General features: G+C 37.0%; 1 protein-coding gene and 1 long non-coding RNA gene across 2 annotated transcripts in view; both read left to right on the top strand.

Annotated features, from left to right (window-relative positions):
* The window catches only part of LOC141425736 (uncharacterized), a 74,532-nt gene extending 64,014 nt beyond the window's left edge, over positions 1-10,518 (top strand). The window contains exons 2-3 of the long non-coding RNA XR_012450814.1: positions 574-657; positions 10,195-10,518. This is a non-coding gene — a long non-coding RNA (uncharacterized lncRNA). The remainder of the gene's footprint in view (positions 1-573; positions 658-10,194) is intronic.
* A 438-nt stretch (positions 10,519-10,956) lies between these two features.
* Pdzrn4 (PDZ domain containing ring finger 4) overlaps positions 10,957-21,298 on the top strand; it is a 364,418-nt gene continuing 354,076 nt past the window's right edge. Inside the window, exons 1-3 of the mRNA XM_020188156.2 lie at positions 10,957-11,720; positions 13,963-14,049; positions 16,498-16,605. Coding sequence (XP_020043745.2) covers positions 11,070-11,720; positions 13,963-14,049; positions 16,498-16,605 — 846 coding nt within the window. The 5' untranslated portion in view covers positions 10,957-11,069. The remainder of the gene's footprint in view (positions 11,721-13,962; positions 14,050-16,497; positions 16,606-21,298) is intronic.

The raw sequence follows: 21,298 nt of genomic DNA on the forward strand, positions 1-21,298 counted from the left end.
CTACTACCTTCTTGTACCCACTTCCCCTTAATTCCTTTCCATATCTAGTAGCCCCCTTTTTTTGTTTTCATGTTCTCTCTCTCTCTCTCTCTCTCTCTCTCTCTCTCTCTCTCTCTCTCTCTCTCTCTCTCTCTCTCTCCCCCTCTCTTATCTTTTCTTTCTTTCTTTCTCCCTCTCCCTCTCCTTCCCTGCCCCCTAGAACATATGAGAGGAAATGTGATATTTGTTTGCTGGCAGTTTCTGGTGAAGTTCCTTGTTGTCTTTTCTTGGAAGAACTCCCTTTCTGACTGTTTGACATGTTTTTGAAAACACAGAACCCTGACAGTTACTGAAACCCACCTTCAGCCATGAGGGAAATTAGTTTTATAAGCCAGTGAGAACCATAGTGGTAAAAGAACCTGAGTCATTAAAGACATTTTGTACCTGCTGGATGAACCAAACATTAAGCCTGCTCTACCTCTAGTCTCTAACCTAGTATTTAGGCCAGCATGACTAGAATTTTTAGTGAAGACAGGTGATTAGTGAAAATCGGTGTCATATTAAACAATGAATAAATGCTCTTCCTTTTCCTAGCTCTGAGATTTCAGTGGAAATCAAGGAAAATGAACTGCTTCAACATGAGAAGGAATTCAGATGCCAGAGGAAAACCTGCTTAAGGTGAGAATGTTAGAGACAAAGTTTTCCTAGGAAAGTTTGAATATATGAGAAAGATTGTTATCATTAGAAGAGAGGTTACTGACGAAGGCATTGCGAAAGAAGCTGAAAATTGGGTCAAAAAGATAATTAAGTGTGATCAAAATATTTTGCAAGAGAAAGAAACAGAGTCAGAGGAAGTTGGGGAAGACAGTTAAACCTTGGTACTTGAACTTTGTATGGTAATTATGGATCTGATAGCAGAAAAGAGCTAGGAGATGGACATGTAAATAAATGAAATAATCAGCCTCTCCACTCCACTCAGAAATAAATGTACAGTTTTGGGACAACTTCAAATACTTTAATCATAACCTTAGTTATGAACCAAAAGTATACATAATTTAAGATAGCATACTTATTTAACAATAAGCATTTACTAAACATTGTACACACAAAGATGCACAAAACTCCACAAAATGTACAATTTTAACATAGCAAATATCAAATAATAATACATTATATCACAAAACTGGTGAACAAGATTTGCAACGTTTATGAAAAATTATCATGGGGGCTTCCATAATGTAGATGGAAAAATCCAGAAGAAGGAAGGTGGTTTTACTAGCTCATACTTAAAGTCCATTGAATAGCTGCACCCTCTTCTCTCTGGCCTTGTAATAAGAAATGCATATCCATTTAATGGATGTGTAGAACACATACAAAACAGAGACTCTTGTTTCTATTTTTGAAACAAGAGACTGATGGTTAATATCATGTACTGTAAGTTTCCTTGGCAAAAAACAGCACGTGTTCTCCTTTCTTCAGTTCTCAAAGACAGACGACCATAAACAGAACTTTTCAGGGTTACACAAACTGGTAAAAGACCAGTTTTTTTCAATATCTGTAAAAATGTGTCAATCATTAAAAAGCCAATATTGTGACAGAAAAATATGTAAATGATATGAAGAGTAAATTCCATGAAGAAAATAGCTATGGTCAATAAACATTAAAACATTTAATGCAAACAAAGAACTGCAAATTAAATTAACAGTGATAATTTTTTTGTTTTGCCTTTTAAAGGGGAATTTATTACTGTGAGACATATATATCTGTATAATACTATGTGGAACTTGGTAAAATATTCCTGGATGATGTGTTATGCATGTTGGGGTTTGGATATGAAATGTTTTGAAGGCATGGCCCCCAGGTGATGAATTGATCATGAGGGCTCTGATCTAATCAGTGAATTAGGGAGGCAGTGGAAACTGGGAGGTGAAGCCTACTTAGAGGAAGTAGGTTATGAGGGAGTGCCATTGAAGGGCTTGTCTTGTTTCCAGTGGTGGTCCCTCCCTATATCTTCTCTGCTTAATGGCTACAATGAGGTGAACAGCTTCCTCTGTCACACACCCACCACCATACTATTTGTAGTCAGCCAGATTTCATGAAGCTTCTGATACCATGAGCCAAAATGAATCTTTCCTCCTTTAAGTTGTTTTTTTCAGCTACTTGGTCACAGTTATAAAAAGCTGATTAACTACACAGGGAAAATACTTTTACAACACTGACTGTGTTGCAAAGTTCTACGTTACATTTATTAACTCATTCAATCTCACAACAGCCCAGTAAGGTGGATATAATAATTACTTTCACCTTGTTGATGGAAACACTGAGATTTGAACCTAGGAAACCTGGCTTCAGAATTTATACAGACCATCAAATGTGATATACATTAAGATTACAAAAAGGGTAATATGAACACCATTAACCTAAGCTCTAGTTACTGAAACTTATTCTAGCTCTATATCTGATATGAGGACAAAGATTTAAAATAATTCTTATTGCATATATTGTTTATAATATACAAAACTAAAAGCAAACTAAATCCATTCATAATGGATTCAGTTTTATAAAAATTATCTGTCTATTATAGACTACTAGGAAATAACTTAAATACATGTTGTTTTATAAACTGAAAAAGTTTTGATATTGTGAGGTTAACAAAGACTGATTATAAAACTTAATAGGTTTTCGGATCTCATTTTTTGTGAAAAGATAGAGTGAACCCATAAACATTAGAGAAAATTTCTAGAAAATTATGTAAAAATCAATAGTTATTTCTGAGTAATGAATTATTTTAACAACAAACACATGGCACTTTTATAATCAGAGAAAACATAATGGAGGCATTTCATTTTTTAAAACAGGAAAGAGAAAAGAAAAAGAAATTAGCTAGTTGGAGGGAGGAAGTAGCTTTTTTCCTGTGAAGAATTAAGGGGTACCAAATCCAACTTGGGTTGCTAGAAAATTCTTCAAAGAGAAGGGAACACACTTTGTATAAATTCTTATTTTAGTAGATTTACATCTTAATTCTATTTACTTCAATAACATTCTTAGCACAAGTTCTTTCTGAGAAAACTAAATTCATATCACTTAAATAGTTACAAGAGAATACTTAACTGCTTGGGCTAGATTTCATATTCAATACTACTTACTAACCATTTTTAATTTTTATTGTGTAATGACTAATGGATCATTTTCTAATATGACTCTTCTTCCATTTCATCTGAGTTTTATGTATTTATAGGGCTTTGTGTAATATTTCTATACATGCATGTAGTGTGAATTAATCAAATCCAACCTCCCCTTTTCAACCCCCGCATCCTTCTCAGTCTTTAGTCATCACTACTCTACTTTCAAGTTAATTTGTTTGTAATTTCCACATATGAGAGAGAACATGTGGTGCTTGCCTAGCTGTGTCTGGCTTATTTCACGTAAAGTCTTTTTTTTTAAATCCATTCTTTTGTTGATAGGCACCTTAGCTATTGTGAGTAGTGTCAGAATAAACATGAATGTGCAGCTATTTCTTTTGTATGTTGTTTTTATTTCCTTTGTGTATATACCCAGAAATGGGATAGATGAATCATAAAAGAGCTTTAGTTTTTTAAGGCGCTTCCATACTGTTCTCCATAATGACTGCCCTAATTTACATCCCTACAGTGTATGAGAGTTCATTTTTCTCTACATCCTCACCAGAATTTGATTTTTGTTTCATTTTGTTTTTGTAGCCTTTCTAACTAGTATGAGATGGTTTCTTTATATAGTTTTGATTTGTATTCCCCTGGTGGGTAATAATATTGGACATTTTAAGATGTATTTTTGGTTATTTGTATTTCTTTTTAGAAGTATCTATTCAGATCATTTGTCCATTTTTATATCAAATTACTTGGGATTTTTTGCAAAGTTTCTTGAGTTCTTTATATTTTTTGGATACTATCAGATGAATAGCTAAGAGAAATCACCACAGTCATGATGGAGAGCAGTATTTCATCAATATTTTGTAGTTTTCGTTGTACGATTTACTTTTTTTACTTCCTTATTTAATTTTGTTTCTAGATGGTTTATAATTATTGTAAACAGGATTGTTTTCATGATTTTTTTCTCAGCAAATTTATTATTGTACATAGAAAAGTGACTGATTTTAATATGTTGATTTTGTATCCAGCTACTGCACTGAATTTATTTATCAGATCTACTAGTCTTTGGTGGAGTTTTTAAGCTTTTCTATATGGAGTCATTTCATCTGCAAACAAATCATTTGACTTCATTTCTTCCTACTTAAGTGTGTTTTATTTCTTTCTTTTACTTAATTGTTTTGGCTAAAACTTTTAGTGTTATATTGAACAAAAGGTGAGATATATACACCCTTTTCTTTTTCCTGGTTTTAGAGGAAATTCTATGAGATTCTCTCCACCTCCCCCATTCTGTATGATGTTAGCTGTCAGTTTGTGATAACTGACTTTGGGGTAGGGGATGCTGCTTTTCTTTTAAATACAACATCTTTTTATGTTTCCAAAGCTGTCCTCAAACTCACAATTCTGTTCCATCTGGGATTATAGGCATGAGCCACTAAACCTGGCTCATATATGAGTTTTGATAAACTTTGAAGAAATCTCTAAGCTTCAAATCAAGTGGGAGGTAAGAACTAGGGAGCAGTCTCATTGGATTTATAATTCCTGATCACTGTGAATTTTAACTCCATGACAGCTATTGATTACACATAAACCTGTTTTAGAAATTATCCCAATTATAGCAAATCTTTAAACATTTGAAAGGAAGTACTGTATTTAATATAAAAATGTGCAGAGAACAGCAGATAAATTATATTAAACCAAACTAGGGAAAGATATTTTTACGTAAGTAGTGATTACAAAACACAAAGTACAAGAAATCTTTCTAGAAATTCTCTAAGCCTTCCTTTGGCACAGGTTCAACTATTTTTTCAGAAGCTGTAATGCGGTTAGCATTCTAGGTACAGCTTTGCTTCGGGTATGAGTGGGAGGGCATGTGGCTCTTCAGAAGTGAACATGCATTACCTCTACATTAATAAAGAATATGCACCCTGAATTTATAAGTTGGGGGTCTAAAATGCATATTTGCTTCATGTATATTATGGTAGTGTTGTGATTATTTGGTACTATAAGTACAAATGGTCATTAAAGCATTCAAAACATCCCACAAAATTTTTATTTTATTCTTTCAAGACTTTTTGAGAGGAAGGAGGATAACGATGACAATGATTAGTCAGAACAAATAATGGCACAGCGTACCTTTCCTTCTTAGAACCCTTGTTTCAACATAGTTTTCATGTTGAATCTCCAATATCCCTTCTATTTAAAAATTTACATTATCATGTAATAAATTATTAACAGAAAATAGTAACTATATATGGGTACTTTATGTTTTAAAATGCTGCTTACATTAGGTTTAGACTCTTGTTTCCACCATACTAAGAGAAGCAAAAAAATAAAAATAAAAAGATGGCATCCAATGAAGTAATTTATTGCCTTTCACTAAGTAACAAATTGATTTAATGAACTTACTATATCTCCAAGTTTTGTGGAAATTTCTGGAATTTTCCAGAAATATCTAGAAAATATTGGTACAGAAAGTCTTCATTGAAGAACTAGGCATAAAATAGGAGTTGAACAAAAATATAATAGTGTTGACCTAATAAGACAGGATTCAAGAACTGAGACAACTGATTTATTACATAGAACCCTCTCATCTACTTGAGACCAATTATTGGGGCAAAATGTTCTAAAAATACAGCTATGGTGGTATTACATAGAACACTTAATAAGGTCAATATTCTTATTAATATCAATTACTCAAAAACCCCTAATAAATATGACCCTAAAATTTCCTCCTTAAAGAAAGAAAAACAAAGAGAGATTGATTTCAAACAATGGAATTCAAATGAATACAGATGTTTCTTAACTTAGAAGGGGGTTATGTTCTGATAAACTTACCATAAATTGAAAATATTGTACCTCAAAAGACACTTAATACACTGAACCTACAGATCAGTATATACTATATATCTATATATACTATATCTATATCTATAGGTTATATCTATATATACTATAGAATATTGGTTGTATACTCTTGTGATGGTATGTCTGGCTAGAAAAAGCAGCTCACTTGCCACTGCTCAATAACACAAGAGAGTATCTTACTGCATGTCATTAACCCAGGAAAAGATCAAATTTCAATCTGTTTTCTACTGAATGTGTATCATTTTGCACACCACTGTAAAGTAAAATAGTTTGCAAGTACAACCATCATAAGTGAGGGACCTTTTGTACAACTGTATTGTCCATTTACTCCTCATGTTTGATAGTATACTTTATTCTAAAATAGTCCCATGGAAGATGTGAAGAAAAAAGCCATTATGAAGAAGCATTTAAGATTGAGAGATTTTTAGTGAAGCAGACCTTGGTCTGAGCCTAGGCTTGTCTCTTTCTATTGAGGTAAACTGGGTCCAGGTCATTGGGAGAGTTGAATGAGATAGTGCCTATGTGGCTATCACATAGGAAGACTTGTTATATATTAGCTCTTGGAGTTGTTTTTGATACCATCTCTCTTTGTCAGAGACTGTGGCCTATATTGACACAGCACAAAATCAAGATTAATTAAATGCAAGATTTATTGTGTTAGTCTCCACAAGCCATCTCTCACAATTGTCCTCTCTTAAAAAGCATAGTAATTATTACCCTAAGTCATGTCTCAGTGATTTTCAAAAACCAGTCTCTGATCTAATTGAAAGTTGCCACAAATTTTAATTTAATACCTCACTTTAACTTCAATTTTTCCAGTCTTTATTCTGCGGTATCTGGTAACTCACCCTCATGGAGACTGTGCAATTACTGTAAATCATTTACTCTGTTTTGGACTACATGATAGTTTTGTTGATATTACTTTATTTCTCTTAGAAATAGCATTCTGTACTGTCACAATGCCCCTTCTAATTCTTCATTTTGCCAAAGATAGCAGGAAAGCAAGATAATAGCACATAACTCCTAATGGATTACACATCAACAGAAAAGGATTATAAGGATTGATACTGCTCTATGTTCTCTAGGTGTAACTGATTCTGTATTTTTCTAAGAGAAAAACATGTATCGAAAATGTATCTCTGATTCCATAATCAGACTAATCGTGTGAAAATAGCTGCCTCATTTTAAATAAGCTTTCAACTAACTCAACTTCAAAGCATTTTTATTGTTCTTGTCAAGTTTGGAATTTTTTAAATTGTGTCAAGGTGATCTTGTTATTATATCAAGCCTTATGAACTCATGCATTTATGCTATGAGGTACAATTCTGATTCTAGGTTACGACACAAAAGTATCAAGATAAGAACAAGAATGAACAGTGACTTCAATAATAGAGATAAACGTATTCTACAGGAACTATTTGACCTAAAGCAACAGAGTGCTTTTGCCTTAGCTACTAGAGTAATTTTCCAAAGTTAAAGCTTTAATTTAGCACACTTTGAGAAAATGCGTATAATGATAGACCTAAAATTAATTCATAATAAATCACCAAGGAATTGAAGAAAATTTTCTTTGAGAAAGTTCTAATAGAGGGTTTTTTAAATGCTGAAATGTTAAAAGTAATAAACTATGCTCTGTGACCACATAGTAAATAAGTAATTTATGTAAAGTATTCTTTGAAAAATTTCTCCAAGCTTTCTGATCTTGTGGTTCTTAATCACATGCATAAAACAACTTTTAAAATCACAAATGAAGCTGGGAGTGAGAAGCTCACACCTGTAGTCCTAGCTACTTGGGAAGCTGAGATCAGGAGGATCACGATTTGAGGCCAGCCTGAGCAAATGGTTCATGAGATCCCATCTCCAAAATAACCAGAGCAAAATGGACTGGAGGTGTGGCTCAAGCAGTAGAACATCTGCTTTGTAAGTGTGAAGTCCTTAGTTCAAACTTCAGCCCCACCCTTCTCTCCCCCAAAACACAAATAAGTTGGTTTTAACAAAATATTTCTATGCTTGAAGGGGGACAATTCACCCCCATTAACCTCTTTATTCATTTTTTAGTCTTGGAATATAGCATTTCAATATCAGTCATTCCAGAATTTGACTCAGTGACTAATGACTCCCAGATTCCTTCACCATCCTTGAAAGTAGGAATGACTCAGAGCTGGGTTGGAACCCTGCCTCTTCTCACTGAAACACCCACAGGCACACCCTGGTTTCACTGTTGCTCTAGGAAATTGTGCAAATAACATAGCAAGTTAATTCTTCATCTCTTTTCATGAATATATGACCTTGACAGCAGACTGAAGTAAAAACTGGTTACAGAAATACACAACCAGATACTGATTACTTAAAGACATTTTGAATCAAGTCATGGTTCTGAGCGAATGTACTGCCTTTCCTTTGTTAGTTGGCAAAGCACATTCTCAGGCTGAATGAAAGCTTCTGGGAAAATTGACAGGCCACAACCAGCAATACAGCTAGAAGTTGATCTTACCCAATGAGCAGGAAGACAGTGATTTGCTTTACAGTTCTGCTCTCAGCATTTCTAGTCAGTCTGCAAGTTTTCACTAACTAGGTGTTCTTAAAAGGTAGAAAATAGTGATCAGTGAAAACATAAGCATGTGCCCAAGCTAATGACAGAAGGGGCTGATTTGCCCCATTTGCAAGAAGCCATTTAAATGTTCCTAGGTTTATGTTATTGAAATATATGTCTGTATTTTAAACTCATTCCAAATGCTTTCTTTGCCCGTTTAATTAGGCGCCATATCTCTAGCTCATCTGATATTCTCAGTGATAGCACTACTTTCCTGATATAGAATACAGAAAAACCCTTTGGAGTCTAGGAGGTGAAATGTGACTCTTACTCAGCTGATGTCTCAGATTTATTATGCCATGATGTTTTCAGATGGAGGAGGTGGTGAGGTTCACTTAGGCGCATCCATTCCTTTCGTGTCCTGCTCTTGCATTATTTTTCTCCTTAAACTGAACTCTTTTTAGAAATGCTCAAGCTTGCATTTTCTTATGTAAAATATCTCTCCCAAGCTTCCCTTTGGCCTACTTCATTTCTTGGTTTCACTTCATGTGTTCTCATTTTTAAACTTGTTATTCTCTGTGGACAAGGTTTTTGACATCTGCCTTCTCATTGATAACCAAACTGTTAGGCATCCTAGAATTACTCATACTGTGATCTACTTATGTTCCTCACTTTTGCAATAGGAATTCCATGGGTGGACCAAGGACATCATATAACCATTGCTGTATTCTTTTTCTTTTCAAGTAACTACAAGTCTCATTTCCCTATTGTATTACCTCAGTAGGACATTTTTAGATTCCATCTCTTCTTGCTCATTTAAAAATGTTCTCTGTGTTTATTGAAACCCATATAAATGTCAAGACATGGCTACAAAGTCATAGGAGCAAGTCATGAGATTTTCTATGCTTAAAAAAGATGAAATAGCTGTTTCCTGTCCAGAATTATTTGAATAAATTCTATAACACAATGCATTCCTTGTCTATGAAATTCACAAAAATATGCTCATGCTATTAATGTGAAATGATTTATTTATTCAGGAATTTATTTTTGGCTATTTATGGAAAAATGGAAGATGGGAATTTGAAACATAGTAGCAAATGTTACTTCATCATATATCTAGATGTATAAAATGTACAATATAAGTATATCAAATATTGGGCACACCACACCAGGATTCTCATAGCTATTGAGCTACTCTAATAAAATCTCATTTTTCAAGCGAAAGATGGCTCCAAAGGTTCTTATTAGACCTGATTATTAATCTTTGCTAGTTTTTTAGTTATCTCTAAGGGTTTAAAAGACAAAGTCTGGGGCCTTTCTCAAGTGCTTGAACAGATGCCTTTCACAGCCTTTCAGGATGAATCATTAATTGGTAGGGAGGAATCCTTAATAATTGATTTAGAAACCCATCCTAAACATCTGGTAGTCGCTTCAGGAAAATGACAATCTGGATGTGCATCCAGGACTCTTTGGATTCATTCCTAAGGTTCAGAAGATGGTGAAAGAAGCTGAGGAAGGAGGGCTTGGAGGGACTCCATGCTACACACTTTAAAGTGTCAAACTGGGAGAAGAAGCAGTTTGGGTCCACATGTACATTCAGGAAATAGAAGGAAGCATCCATTCAGATTTTATTTTTATGTAATTTCACTTCTTTCTTTTATGATCCTTTCCTTTAATTTTTCTTTCCAGGTGCCAAACGATCAGATTCTGATTCCCAGTAGTAAAATGCTTGTACAAGTGGAAGATAGATGGTGTGAACCCAAGCTGCAGCAGGGGCAGAACCCCAACTTCCTCAGTCTGCAAGAGGTCTTGTACCCCCCCCTCCCCACCCCAAGAAAGAGGTATCCTGAGGCGAGCACCTGGCCATCTGTGCTGCCCAGTCAAGAATCCCTCTCTCTACACTCATCCGATTTCTGGATCAAGGTTTGAGAAGTCTGGCTCTGTGGAGTTTCTAAGTAATATTTATCTAATAGTGATGCTTTAAGTTCACAGCCTCTTGGCTGGTGATTTCATAGTTAGCTGATTTGAAATAATAAAAATACATTTATTTCCAACATTTTTATTGAGTCTACCTGACTCCGGGTGATGAGGCTCCAGGGGAAAACCAGACTGGCAAGCAGCCTAATCTCCCAAAGCTTCCATTATTGTGGATTTAAGGGCTCCACTCAGGGTGAGGAGCCCTGACTGAACTTCAGTGCTCAGGGAAGAAGTACCGCTTCCAGAAACGATCATTGTAAACTAGCCTCAGTGCTCTGACGACAAAACTTGAAATAAATCGCTAAAGCAGCAAAGAAGGCAGGGGATGAGGAGATGGGGAGGGGGGGGTGTCATTCGAGGTGGCTTCTATTAGCGTCAATACGGCGAAGTCAGGGGACCTAGTAGAAGCCAGAAAATTTGACGCCAAACAAACTCTGAGATTACAGCGCCCCCCCCCCCACCGGCCTCCTCCCCTCGGTGTAGCCCAGCCAACAGTGAGACCAATGCCTCAGGAGGAACCAGCGGGGAGGCAGGGGCTTGGAAAGGACTGATTTCCCTTTTGGCTCCCCCTTTTCCCCACCCCTAACATGAGCTTTGCCCTGGAGCGCTTTGCCCAAGCGGTGGACCCGGCTTTGCAGTGCAAGCTGTGTGGCCAGGTGCTGGAGGAACCCCTGTGCACGCCCTGCGGGCACGTCTTCTGTGCCAGCTGCCTGCTGCCCTGGGCGGCGCGGAGGCGCCACTGCCCGCTCGGGTGCCAGCCGTTGGTGCCTGGCGAGCTGTACCGCGTGCTGCCGCTGCGCAGCCTCCTCCGCGAGCTGCGCATCCAGTGTGACTACCGCGCACGGGGCTGCGGCCACACGGTCCCGCTGCGGGAACTGGAGGCTCACGTCGAGGGCTGCGCCTTTGGTCCTGCCAGCCGGGGACACAATCGCTGGGGCTGCGCCCTGGGCCAGGGCTGCAGTGGAGGCGGCGGGGACCGGCCCCAACTGGGGCGCAGCGGACCAGAGACCCAGGGGACGTGCGCGGGGACACCCGGGCCCCGTACTGGCAGCGGCGGCGGCGGGCTGGGGCCCCGGCCTGAGCTTCTCGCCTTCACGCGGCGGGAGAGGACGCTGCGGGCACAGCTCTGGGCGCTGCAGGGCGAGGCGCAGCTGGCAGCCCGCAGGTACCGAGAGAAGTTCGCCCAGTACATGGCTCACATCCGCAACTTCGCCAGGGACCTGGGCGGCAACCGCAGGGTAAGCGCAGGGAGAGCGGGAGAGAGGCATTGGGGTTGGGAAGATGGGGTCTTCCTGGTACTTGAGGACTCCTCTGGGAGGTGGCATCCTTCTGTACCGTGCGATGGGAAGCATCCAACCGCCCTGATCTCTGCTATGGTTATTTTGTGATTATTCCTGGCGCAGTTAACAAGGAATGGTCCTTTCCCCTTTATATTAAGATTGCAAAGAGTTCACAGGAGTCCATCCAACTTTTCCCTGGAGATGTAGTAATTGGGAAAGACTCGTTTTCCCATTCAGACGCTTGTTCCCCATCTTTTTCAATCTCCTGTCCACCATCTCTTTTTGTGCCCTTCCCTTGTGCCTGAAGCAAATCCAAGAAGGAAAAGCGTTAGCTATGAATGACTTACTTACAATGCCAATTCCCAAGTGTCCTTATCAACCAACTACTTTCTACTGAAGCGATCGTGAACTTTTTGGTGGGTGGGTGCGTGGATGGGGAGATCAGGACAAATTCAGGGGTTGAGAGGTTGAGAGATGGTGTTTTGTTGACTGGCAGTTTCATCACCTTAACTTCCCTAAATGATCTTTCCCTGCGTCGGGATCCCATTACTGGCAGCGGTATTGGTGGGGCTGGGGGAGTTGCGTGAACTGGGAAGCCTGGTTCTAGTGCCTGGTTCAAGTTTGTCACCAGTCAGACTGGCCTCGCGAGTCCCCAGGCAGTGGCTGTTTCCCTTTGTCCAAGCTGCTGGCCTTGAACTGCGCTCTTGGGCCGCCAGCCTTCAGAGGGAATAAACATGCTTTTTTGCCTCACCCAGTAGGAAGAAGCTATTTATAAAGCTGCTACTTCTCTTCTGGGGCCTTTAGTACAGTGTTTGACATTGTCGGTTGCTGCCATGGTGAGCAGGGATTTAGCAGTACTTGCGCTCCATTCAAGGAGCTGTTTTCAGTCTTCAGCAGGGATGGGGAGGGGCAGCCCCAGGAGGGACTGGCTTAAATCTCTGCCTTCAAGTCAGAGTTCCCAATCCCGTAAAAGATCATTGAAGTGACAGGGCTCAAATGTGTCTACCCTGCTAAAGGGAAGCCCACTGTGCTTAAGAGAGTTCATGCCAGATTCTTTCTGTAGCCTGTTTATAGGCAGGTTAAAATTTCCAGATGGGAAGACCCAGAGTGAAGCCCAGAAATATGCTCTGTATTACCAACCCAGTTTTCAGAGTCTTAGGAAAGCAGTGGTGGGCGGAAAGGAACAACAGCTGGAATTATGGGTTGGAGGAGTCCAGCTGTTAACAAGTCGAGTTATGGTTCTGAGAAGTGAGGAACTGGCTGTGCATCCAAAAAAGCTTGGTTATTTCTCAGAAATATTTCACACCACCAGTAGGGGCTGCTGTGTCCACTGCCTGGGAAAAAACTCTGTGGAAAAGGTGGGGGGGGGGATGATGGTAACAGTGCATGCTTATAGAATTTTATCAATCAAAAGTATTTTCCAAATATCTGATTTCCTAAGATCAGTCAGAATCTACAACGTGAATAAAACTCACCCTGCTCAGCACTGTTTCATCCTGTATTTAAATTGATCTTTACTAAACAGGTTGTAGGTATAGTTCCTATTTGTTAAACTGTTACTGGGCCATCAGGAAAGAAATATGACTTTTCCTAGCAAGAATCCTTTAAGTTTTATTCTCCTCCCCCCCAGAAAATGTGCAAAACCAAGTAGAGATATTGTTTAAAATTAAGATTACTGTGACCTAAGAGATTCTGCACCACAATGATCTGAATATTATCATTAAAAGAAATTTGTAAATAGCTCAGTAGTTTTTTAAAAATCTCTTGATTTTCTAAAGTGAAAATTTCAAGTAAAATCTTACTAAGCTCCACTGACAATTTATTGTACTTTTCTATCATAGAAGGAAAAACAAATTAAGATTCCTCTACAGTTAAACCTGAAGTCTGTTTTAAATTAAGGTGAAGTCAAAATTAGATGTGGCATTAGGCTAAAAGCTGCTTGTGGAAGTACAAATCCATTTAGTCATTTTTGAAAACAATTTTTTCCCTTACATGTTCAGCTGTTTCCTTCAAATACATACTTTCACAGAATGTTTAAGGAAGAAATTAACCTTCTCCCAGCGTCAACCATCCTTAAATTTAAAGCTTTCCCCTTTCAAATATTAATTTATTTACAACTTAAAATGTTATCATAGCATTTATTTTCTGGTTTTGTTTTTGCTTTTGTTTTTCACTTAGTCATTTCATCCCTTTTTTAAAGGATGGAGCGCAGAAGTCATTCACCGTTGTGTTAGAAAGAGAAAATGACACCTTGGGATTCAATATTATAGGAGGTCGGCCACATCAGGTAACATACTTTGTTAATGAACTACTCACTGTTTGTCATCAGCTAAATTTATGTCAGGATGGCCATGACCTATTTCCTCCTCCTGTCAGAATATAACTAGAAACCCTAGCACCAATGACTGCTGTGCCTCTACTTCTAAAAAAGTCCCTATTTGGTATGAAAAAAGTTGTTTTACTTATAAAATAATCAAAGAATTAGCTTTTATTTGTGGGCTTCTAAACAGAAAAACAAGATATTTAATATTTAAAATTAAACTTGTGATCAAATAGAAATTTGATTTGTTTCCTCAATAAAACTATTCCAGTATAGTCTCAGATTTTTTTTGAGAAAATTAAAAAACAATAGCTAATAAACTTGGTCTTTCTACCTATATTCACAAAGCACACAGAGAGTACATTTTCATGTTTTATATCCATTTTATAACCCCAGGGGGAGATTTCATAAGTAAACTATTAAACAAGCATATTCAATTTCTATTTGACAACATTAGGCAAATTGTTTTGCCTGATGATTTTTCCTGTTCATTAGGTCTGATTGTTTAGTTTTTAGTTGTTAACATAGATTGGGAAGTTAATGGTATATGTGGAATGTTAAAAATGAATTGAAAAGGTTACTAAAATATAAAGAAGAAAAATAGAGGAATGAGCCAATTTGGGTTATAACATATTTGTACATGAAAATGTCACAATTAAACTCCTGTATAGATACTTTAAATAAACAATACTTTTTTGTCAAAATTGGAGAACAGGAAGGTAAAACAGGTCCTGTCTGGGGGTGGTACCAGTGGGAAGATGTAAGGAAAGAGTGTAGGAGGGTGAATAGGGTGAAAATACTATGTAGTCATGTATGTAAATGGAAAAATGAGACCTCTGGAAACTATTTCAGGAATGGGGAGGGGTGAAGATAAAGAAGAATGGTGGAGGGGGTGAATTCAGCTATGATATATTGTAAGAACTTTTGTAAATGTCACAATTCACCCCCAACACAACAATAATATGGCAATTTTTTAAAAATTCAAAAACTAAAGATAAATATAACCAGAGAAATAAATTTAAAATCTTTAAAAAAATGAATTGAAATAAGGGAAAATTGTTTTCACAATTATGTAGGAAGCTACCATATTAAAGAAAGTTGACCTGAAATAATTTTAGTTTCCCAAATCAACTCCTTTATTTAATTGAATGAAGAAACTCTATATTCATGTCAATCATTTTCAAAATGCATGTTATAAACTTATATACTATGGTCCCAAAGTTGTTATATATCCTTCAAATCCTTCATCAGCTTAATTTTCACCATAACTGGTAAAATATGGTGGAGTTAAAAACATCATATTATTTTATATCCCAAAAAAGTTGCTATGACATGTTTGCATCCTGCATTGCACATGTTATCCAAGCAAGCTGTCTTAGGGTTGTTGGCCGTATGCAAAGTTTAAGTCAAGACAGTGATGACCTGTTTCCTCCTTATGTCTGTTGAGCAAATTAATGTGCCTCTGTTTCTAAAATAGTCTCCACTTTTGATTTAAAAAAATTGAAATCTTTTCATCATGTCATTTTTGTTCTCTTTTCCCCCACAGGGTATTTTTATAAATTCCAGTTAGATGGCTGACATTTGGATGACATGGGACATTTATAAGAGCCCAGGCCTTAAATTCATGTTAAGGCAGGCTAATTAAGGAGAAATTTTAGGGTTAATTTTATTTAACCTACCACAAAATGACATTTTTAAACTATCTAATATACTATTATAGAATGCTGACCATCTTCCCTAACTAAATCTTGCAACATAATTGGTTCGTGCGATTGGCTAAAATGTCCTACTTGTACCAAACACCTGTGTATTTGAAGTTTACCTGATCACTGGGCACTTTGCACCTGGACATGTGTCAACATCAGCTTTGAATGCACTTCCTTGCAGTGTAGAGTCAGTGTTCTGCAAGTTTACATTTTGATACATTGTTAGTCTCCTCAGCAAATAGACATGGTTAGCTGTGGTTCCAAATTTTCCACAACGTAAAGTTAAATTACAGTTTCAAAATCATGACTGATGTCAAACTTACTGTGGAACACAAGCTGAATGTGCTTCCTTTTCCTCCTGTAACCTTATTGCCCTTTTTACTTTCCATGTCACTTCAAAAGTGAGATGTTTTAAAAAATAACACTTAGGAACCAGTTGATCTTACCTTGAGCATGCCCTTTCCCACACAGCTTTTATGTGTATTCAAAAATGCAAAGGAAATAGATAATCTTGTCAGAGACGCTGGACTTGTTCATTAAAGCTGCCATCTTGATTAATGACTAGTTGGTGTTAAGTAAGTTAAAATTCTGTGCCAAATTCCCCACTAAGAGAGTTACAATTGGCAATGTTACATTTAAAAATTACCCTTTATAAAGTGTAAAGCTGGCTTATATAGTTCTTTCTGCTAATGATTGCATTTTTTACTAGACTAATCATGAAGAACCAGCAACTGAAGGAATTTATGTCTCAAAAATTTTAGAAAATGGACCTGCTGACAGAGCTGATGGCCTAGAGATTCATGATAAAATCATTGAGGTAAGATAATAAAATATATATGTGATCCATTGAAGAAATGAATAGATATTTTAAATTTCCAAATACATTGCTTTATTTTCATGTGGTCTTTGTTAAAATATGTATCTAACTAACTGTGTAACCACCACTTTTTTTTTGTATTCCTTTCAAAAGTATAAAACTCTGTGATGGTTCTTTACCAATTGTTAGAAATTGGGAAAAAAAGTCAAAACCTCTGAAGTTTCTAAATGTGTTAATGAATAGCTCTAATTTAGTAAATCATCTCTCCCATGAATCAGAAGACACTTATGTGACTATTACAGAAGTAAATTTTAATAACATTTCAAGAATAAGTAACAAATCTTTGCTCAAGTGCATTTCAGAAGGGAATACTACATTTCAAATTTGTGATTTATGTTATAGCTAGAATTTAGAATTACTTTATGATGTCTTTATCATTTCTTGGTTTAATATGTTTACTTTGTGCACATCTCTTTTTTAATGAAAGCAAAAAGGAGGCAGCCTTTTCATCCCCCTATGGTGAAGAGTTGGTGGAGCTCCTCACTGGCTCTAGTATACATTGTAGCAGTATTGTTGTATTTGGGGAGTAAGAAAGTAAAAGCCGGTATGCTAGTAAAGTTAGACTGATGGTAGAATTTGGGACTGCTGCCATTAGCCATCACTCTCCTTTTGACATTTGATTTATTGGTTGAGTTTGTATTATTTGGTTTTACCAAAAATGACCAGGTTACTCTGCCAGTAGATTTGTTTCCAATGTGTTAGTAAAGGTATAAATAGAAATTAAGAAGGTTTATTTGACTGCACTAAAGCTGTGGAAAAATCCTGTTTATTCCAGCTCACATAATTACTAGTACTAACTTCCTGAACGTCCATATAAAGTATCTGTGTGGATGATGTTTTACTTCATTAAACTTTGGTTAAAGTTTTAGATTTCTATTCATCATTTGTGCACTAAACAAAATTGAATTTTGAATACACTGAGGTAGTTTTAGAATAATATAGAGGAGTCAATAGTTTTCTGACTTAGAAGAAAACAGAACACACAAATTAGCTAATGAGAAGAAAGAAGACTTGCCTCTGGCTGAAAAAATGTGTGTGTGTGTGTGTGTGTGTGTGTGTGTGTGTGTGTTTATGTGTGTGTATTAATCTAAAGAGGTCTCTCGTATTAAGATTTTTCTGCTTCTAGCTGGTTAGCCAGAAAATATAAACCTTCTTTTACTATGGCTATCCAGTTTGGCTTGACAATTTGCCTAGTGGAAACATTTTCATGCTCCAGTTTCTAAAGTTAGAATTTTTCTATTTCTACTTATGTTTGCGCTGTATGATTTATAGGGCAGCCTAACTTGAACAGGAACATCTTCCTTCTTATTTTCTGTCTTATCTCCAAAGCAGTTAAATGGACAATGAATGCCTACATTTGATCCTATTAGATAAAATAATATCTGAATGGAATACACATGTTCAATGATACACACACACACACACACACCTATATTCATATGACAGAAATAAGTACTTGGAATTTAAAAAATAAATTATTCTAGCTTGGTAACACTATATATATGCTTCATTAATGTTTCAGTAAAAAGATGGCTCAAAACTCATTGGTTTGGGTGTTGGGGTTTAGCTCAGTGGCAGAGCATTTGCCTTGTAAGCATGAAGCACTGGGTCCTATCCCCTGTACCAATAAATAAATGAATGCATAAAACACACAAAAGTTCTTCGGCTTTGTTTTTGTGAAGAGGTAATTTTGTGCTGGTGCTGGTGGCTCATACCTATAATCTTAGCTACTTGGGAAGCTGAAATCTGGAAGATCTTGTTTCTAGGCCAGCCTGGGCAAGTAGTTTGTAAGACGCCATCTTCAGAATAACCAAAGTAAAATCGGAGTGTGGCTCAAGCAGAAGAGTACTTACTTTGCCAGTGCAAAGCTCTGAATTCAAACCCCAGTTCCGTGACACAAAAAAGTGATTGTATAAAAATTATCGTTGATAAATAAGTGCATCTAGACTGCTGTCCAACACTGTTGCTAATACATGTGAGACTAAACTTATGGAAACCTATTAGATAAAGAGCAAAGAAATCAACCACAATATCCAAATGAAATGTATAATTGGATGCAATATAATTATTATTCACCTTGGTTTGCATATATTAACAATTATTGACAAGGGCTTGAAACTTGTCTTAATGAAAGCAGTTTTCAAATGCATTTTTCCTAGGGTACACTGGCAATGTGTACATAAATAGATGTATAAATTTAGATATTTGATGGAAGTGTGTGTGGATCTATGATGGATCGGTGTGACCACATTTGCTGTTAGAAAATGAATAAAGTGATGTTCATATTTCTGGAATGTTGTCTTGCTAATTAGCATGAAATATTTTAGAAGGAAGATTACTAGATATAAAGCTCTGATATTTAGTTGCTTGCTGATGCTATCAGCTTTTGGAGAGAGTAGATTTTTGTGAACCTGAATATTTATTCAAACAAGTTTTCTGCACCTATGTGTGTTGTAGAAGATCCTGATATACCAGTAAAAGTTAGAAATTATTTTAGTTCATTTGTCATCATGGTAGCAATCAAACATTAGCGACTTTTTAGCTAGTGGGAAATCAATAATAAATGTACTGATTATTTTTAAATGTGCAGAGCCAAAAAACAGAGTTTTTTAAAAAATACAATTCCTGCTTTGCACTCAATGATTTATTATTGGAACAAATTTGAATTTCAAATGACTATGCTGATTAAACCTGGTACACAAACAAATTTGCTAACAGTGTAAAGAGCACCAGTAGTTCATGTATTCTGATGCCATCCAATGTACCACAATCTGACACATTACTGAATGCTTTGAGATAAAAATATAGTACTTATAAGAGTTTACTTAGGCTCAAGATGCTCAAAATATTTTGTGTAATTAATTGCTTAAAGAACACATATAATAGGTTTATGAATTGTTTTTATAAGATAACAAAAATGTCCTAAACCACTCATGTAGAGTAGATATGTGAAAGATTTGATTCTATTGATTCAAAAGATTTTACAAATTTTAATAAAAATATTAGTTACAACAATTTTGCTACAATTTAACAAAGGCCAACAACCCCCTGAACATCATTTTCAACAGTTTATATTCCACTGAGTTAAAAAAAATCCTAAAAGAATTAACATAATCAGTCACAAAGTAAGTCCACATAACATTTGTCACACAATGCAAGGCAAGTGAATTTTTTGAGCCAATCTCCACAAACAACCATGTTGACCAGTTTCTAGCTATTTTCCCACTCCTGTTTATGAACTATACTATGTATGTAAATAAGTTGTGGTATTTTTTTTTTTTGGTGCTGAGGTTTTTTTTCTATTTTATTATTATTTTATTATTCATATGTGCATACAAGGCTTGGGTCATTTCTCCCCCCCTGCCCCCACCCCCACCCTCACCTCCCACTCTGACCCCTCCCTCTCCCCCCTACCCTCTCAATGCCCAGCAGAAACTATCTTGCCCTTATTTCTAATTTTGTTGTAGAGAGAGTATAAGCAATAATAGGAAGGAACAAGGGTTTTTGCTGGTTGAGACAAGGATAGCTATACAGGGCATTGACTCACATTAATTTCCTGTGCGTGTGTGTTACCTTCTAGGTTAATTCTTTTTGATCTAACCTTTTCTCTAGTTCCTGCTCCCCTTTTCCTATTGGCCTCAGTTGCTTTTAAGGTATCTGCTTTAGTTTTTCTGCGTTAAGGGCAACAAATGCTAGCTAATTTTTTAGGTGTCTTACCTATCCTCACCCCTCCCTTGTGTGCTCTTGCTTTTATCATGTGCTCAAAGTCCAATCCCCTTGTTGTGTTTGCCCTTGATCTAATGTCCACATATGAGGGAGAACATAGTATTTTTGGTCTTTTGGGCCAGGCTAACCTCACTCAGAATGATGCTCTCCAATTCCATCCATTTACCAGCAAATGATAACATTTCGTTCTTCTTCATGGCAGTTGGAGACTAAAAAGGCAAAAGATTATTGAAAGCATTTTGAAGCATCACAGAAATTCCCATACACTAGAAATTCAACTGAGTGTACAGGCAAGTAAAAGCCCCTTTAGGTGCCTTTCAAGACCCAGAGGGACCACAGTAGATCCTTGATTCTGTCAGAGACTTGGTCACCATTGTGGAGGAGGGAAATTGCAACACAACAGTTATCAGCTCTAGGATGCCTGAGGGGTATGTGAGAAAGAGCTTACAACTAAAGTTCATTGCTGCCGTCAGCAGTCTGTGACAATGTTCCTCTATTACTATTTCTGTGATGCCATAGCAGTCAGTGTACCCCTCACCCCAGAGTGGGAAAGGGTAGGTAGTCATTCAGGGCTCTTTGTTTGCTTCTCCCAGCGCTGCCCCAGCTTCCAGCCAATGCTTGCAGCAGGTAAGTGCTGGGGCACAGTGTACTCACAGTTCTCTTAATTTCTGGGCACTGAAAACTGGGAGTGGAGGTCCATGGAGTCTATGAGATGAACCGTTTGCAGTAGAGTTTTCTTTAGTGAATACATGAAAATCTCTCCTTATTGAACTTGAAATTCTCAAAGAAATGCAGCATAAGGGGCATCTTTTGCCTTGCACACAGTCCCACACTAAACAGTGGCAGTGTGTCACTTTCTGTACGGTGCTGGATTTAGTACTAGAAGAAAGAACTTCACCAACTGGGA

This window comes from Castor canadensis, chromosome 8 (assembly GCF_047511655.1).
Source record: "Castor canadensis chromosome 8, mCasCan1.hap1v2, whole genome shotgun sequence".
NCBI lineage: Eukaryota > Metazoa > Chordata > Mammalia > Rodentia > Castoridae > Castor > Castor canadensis.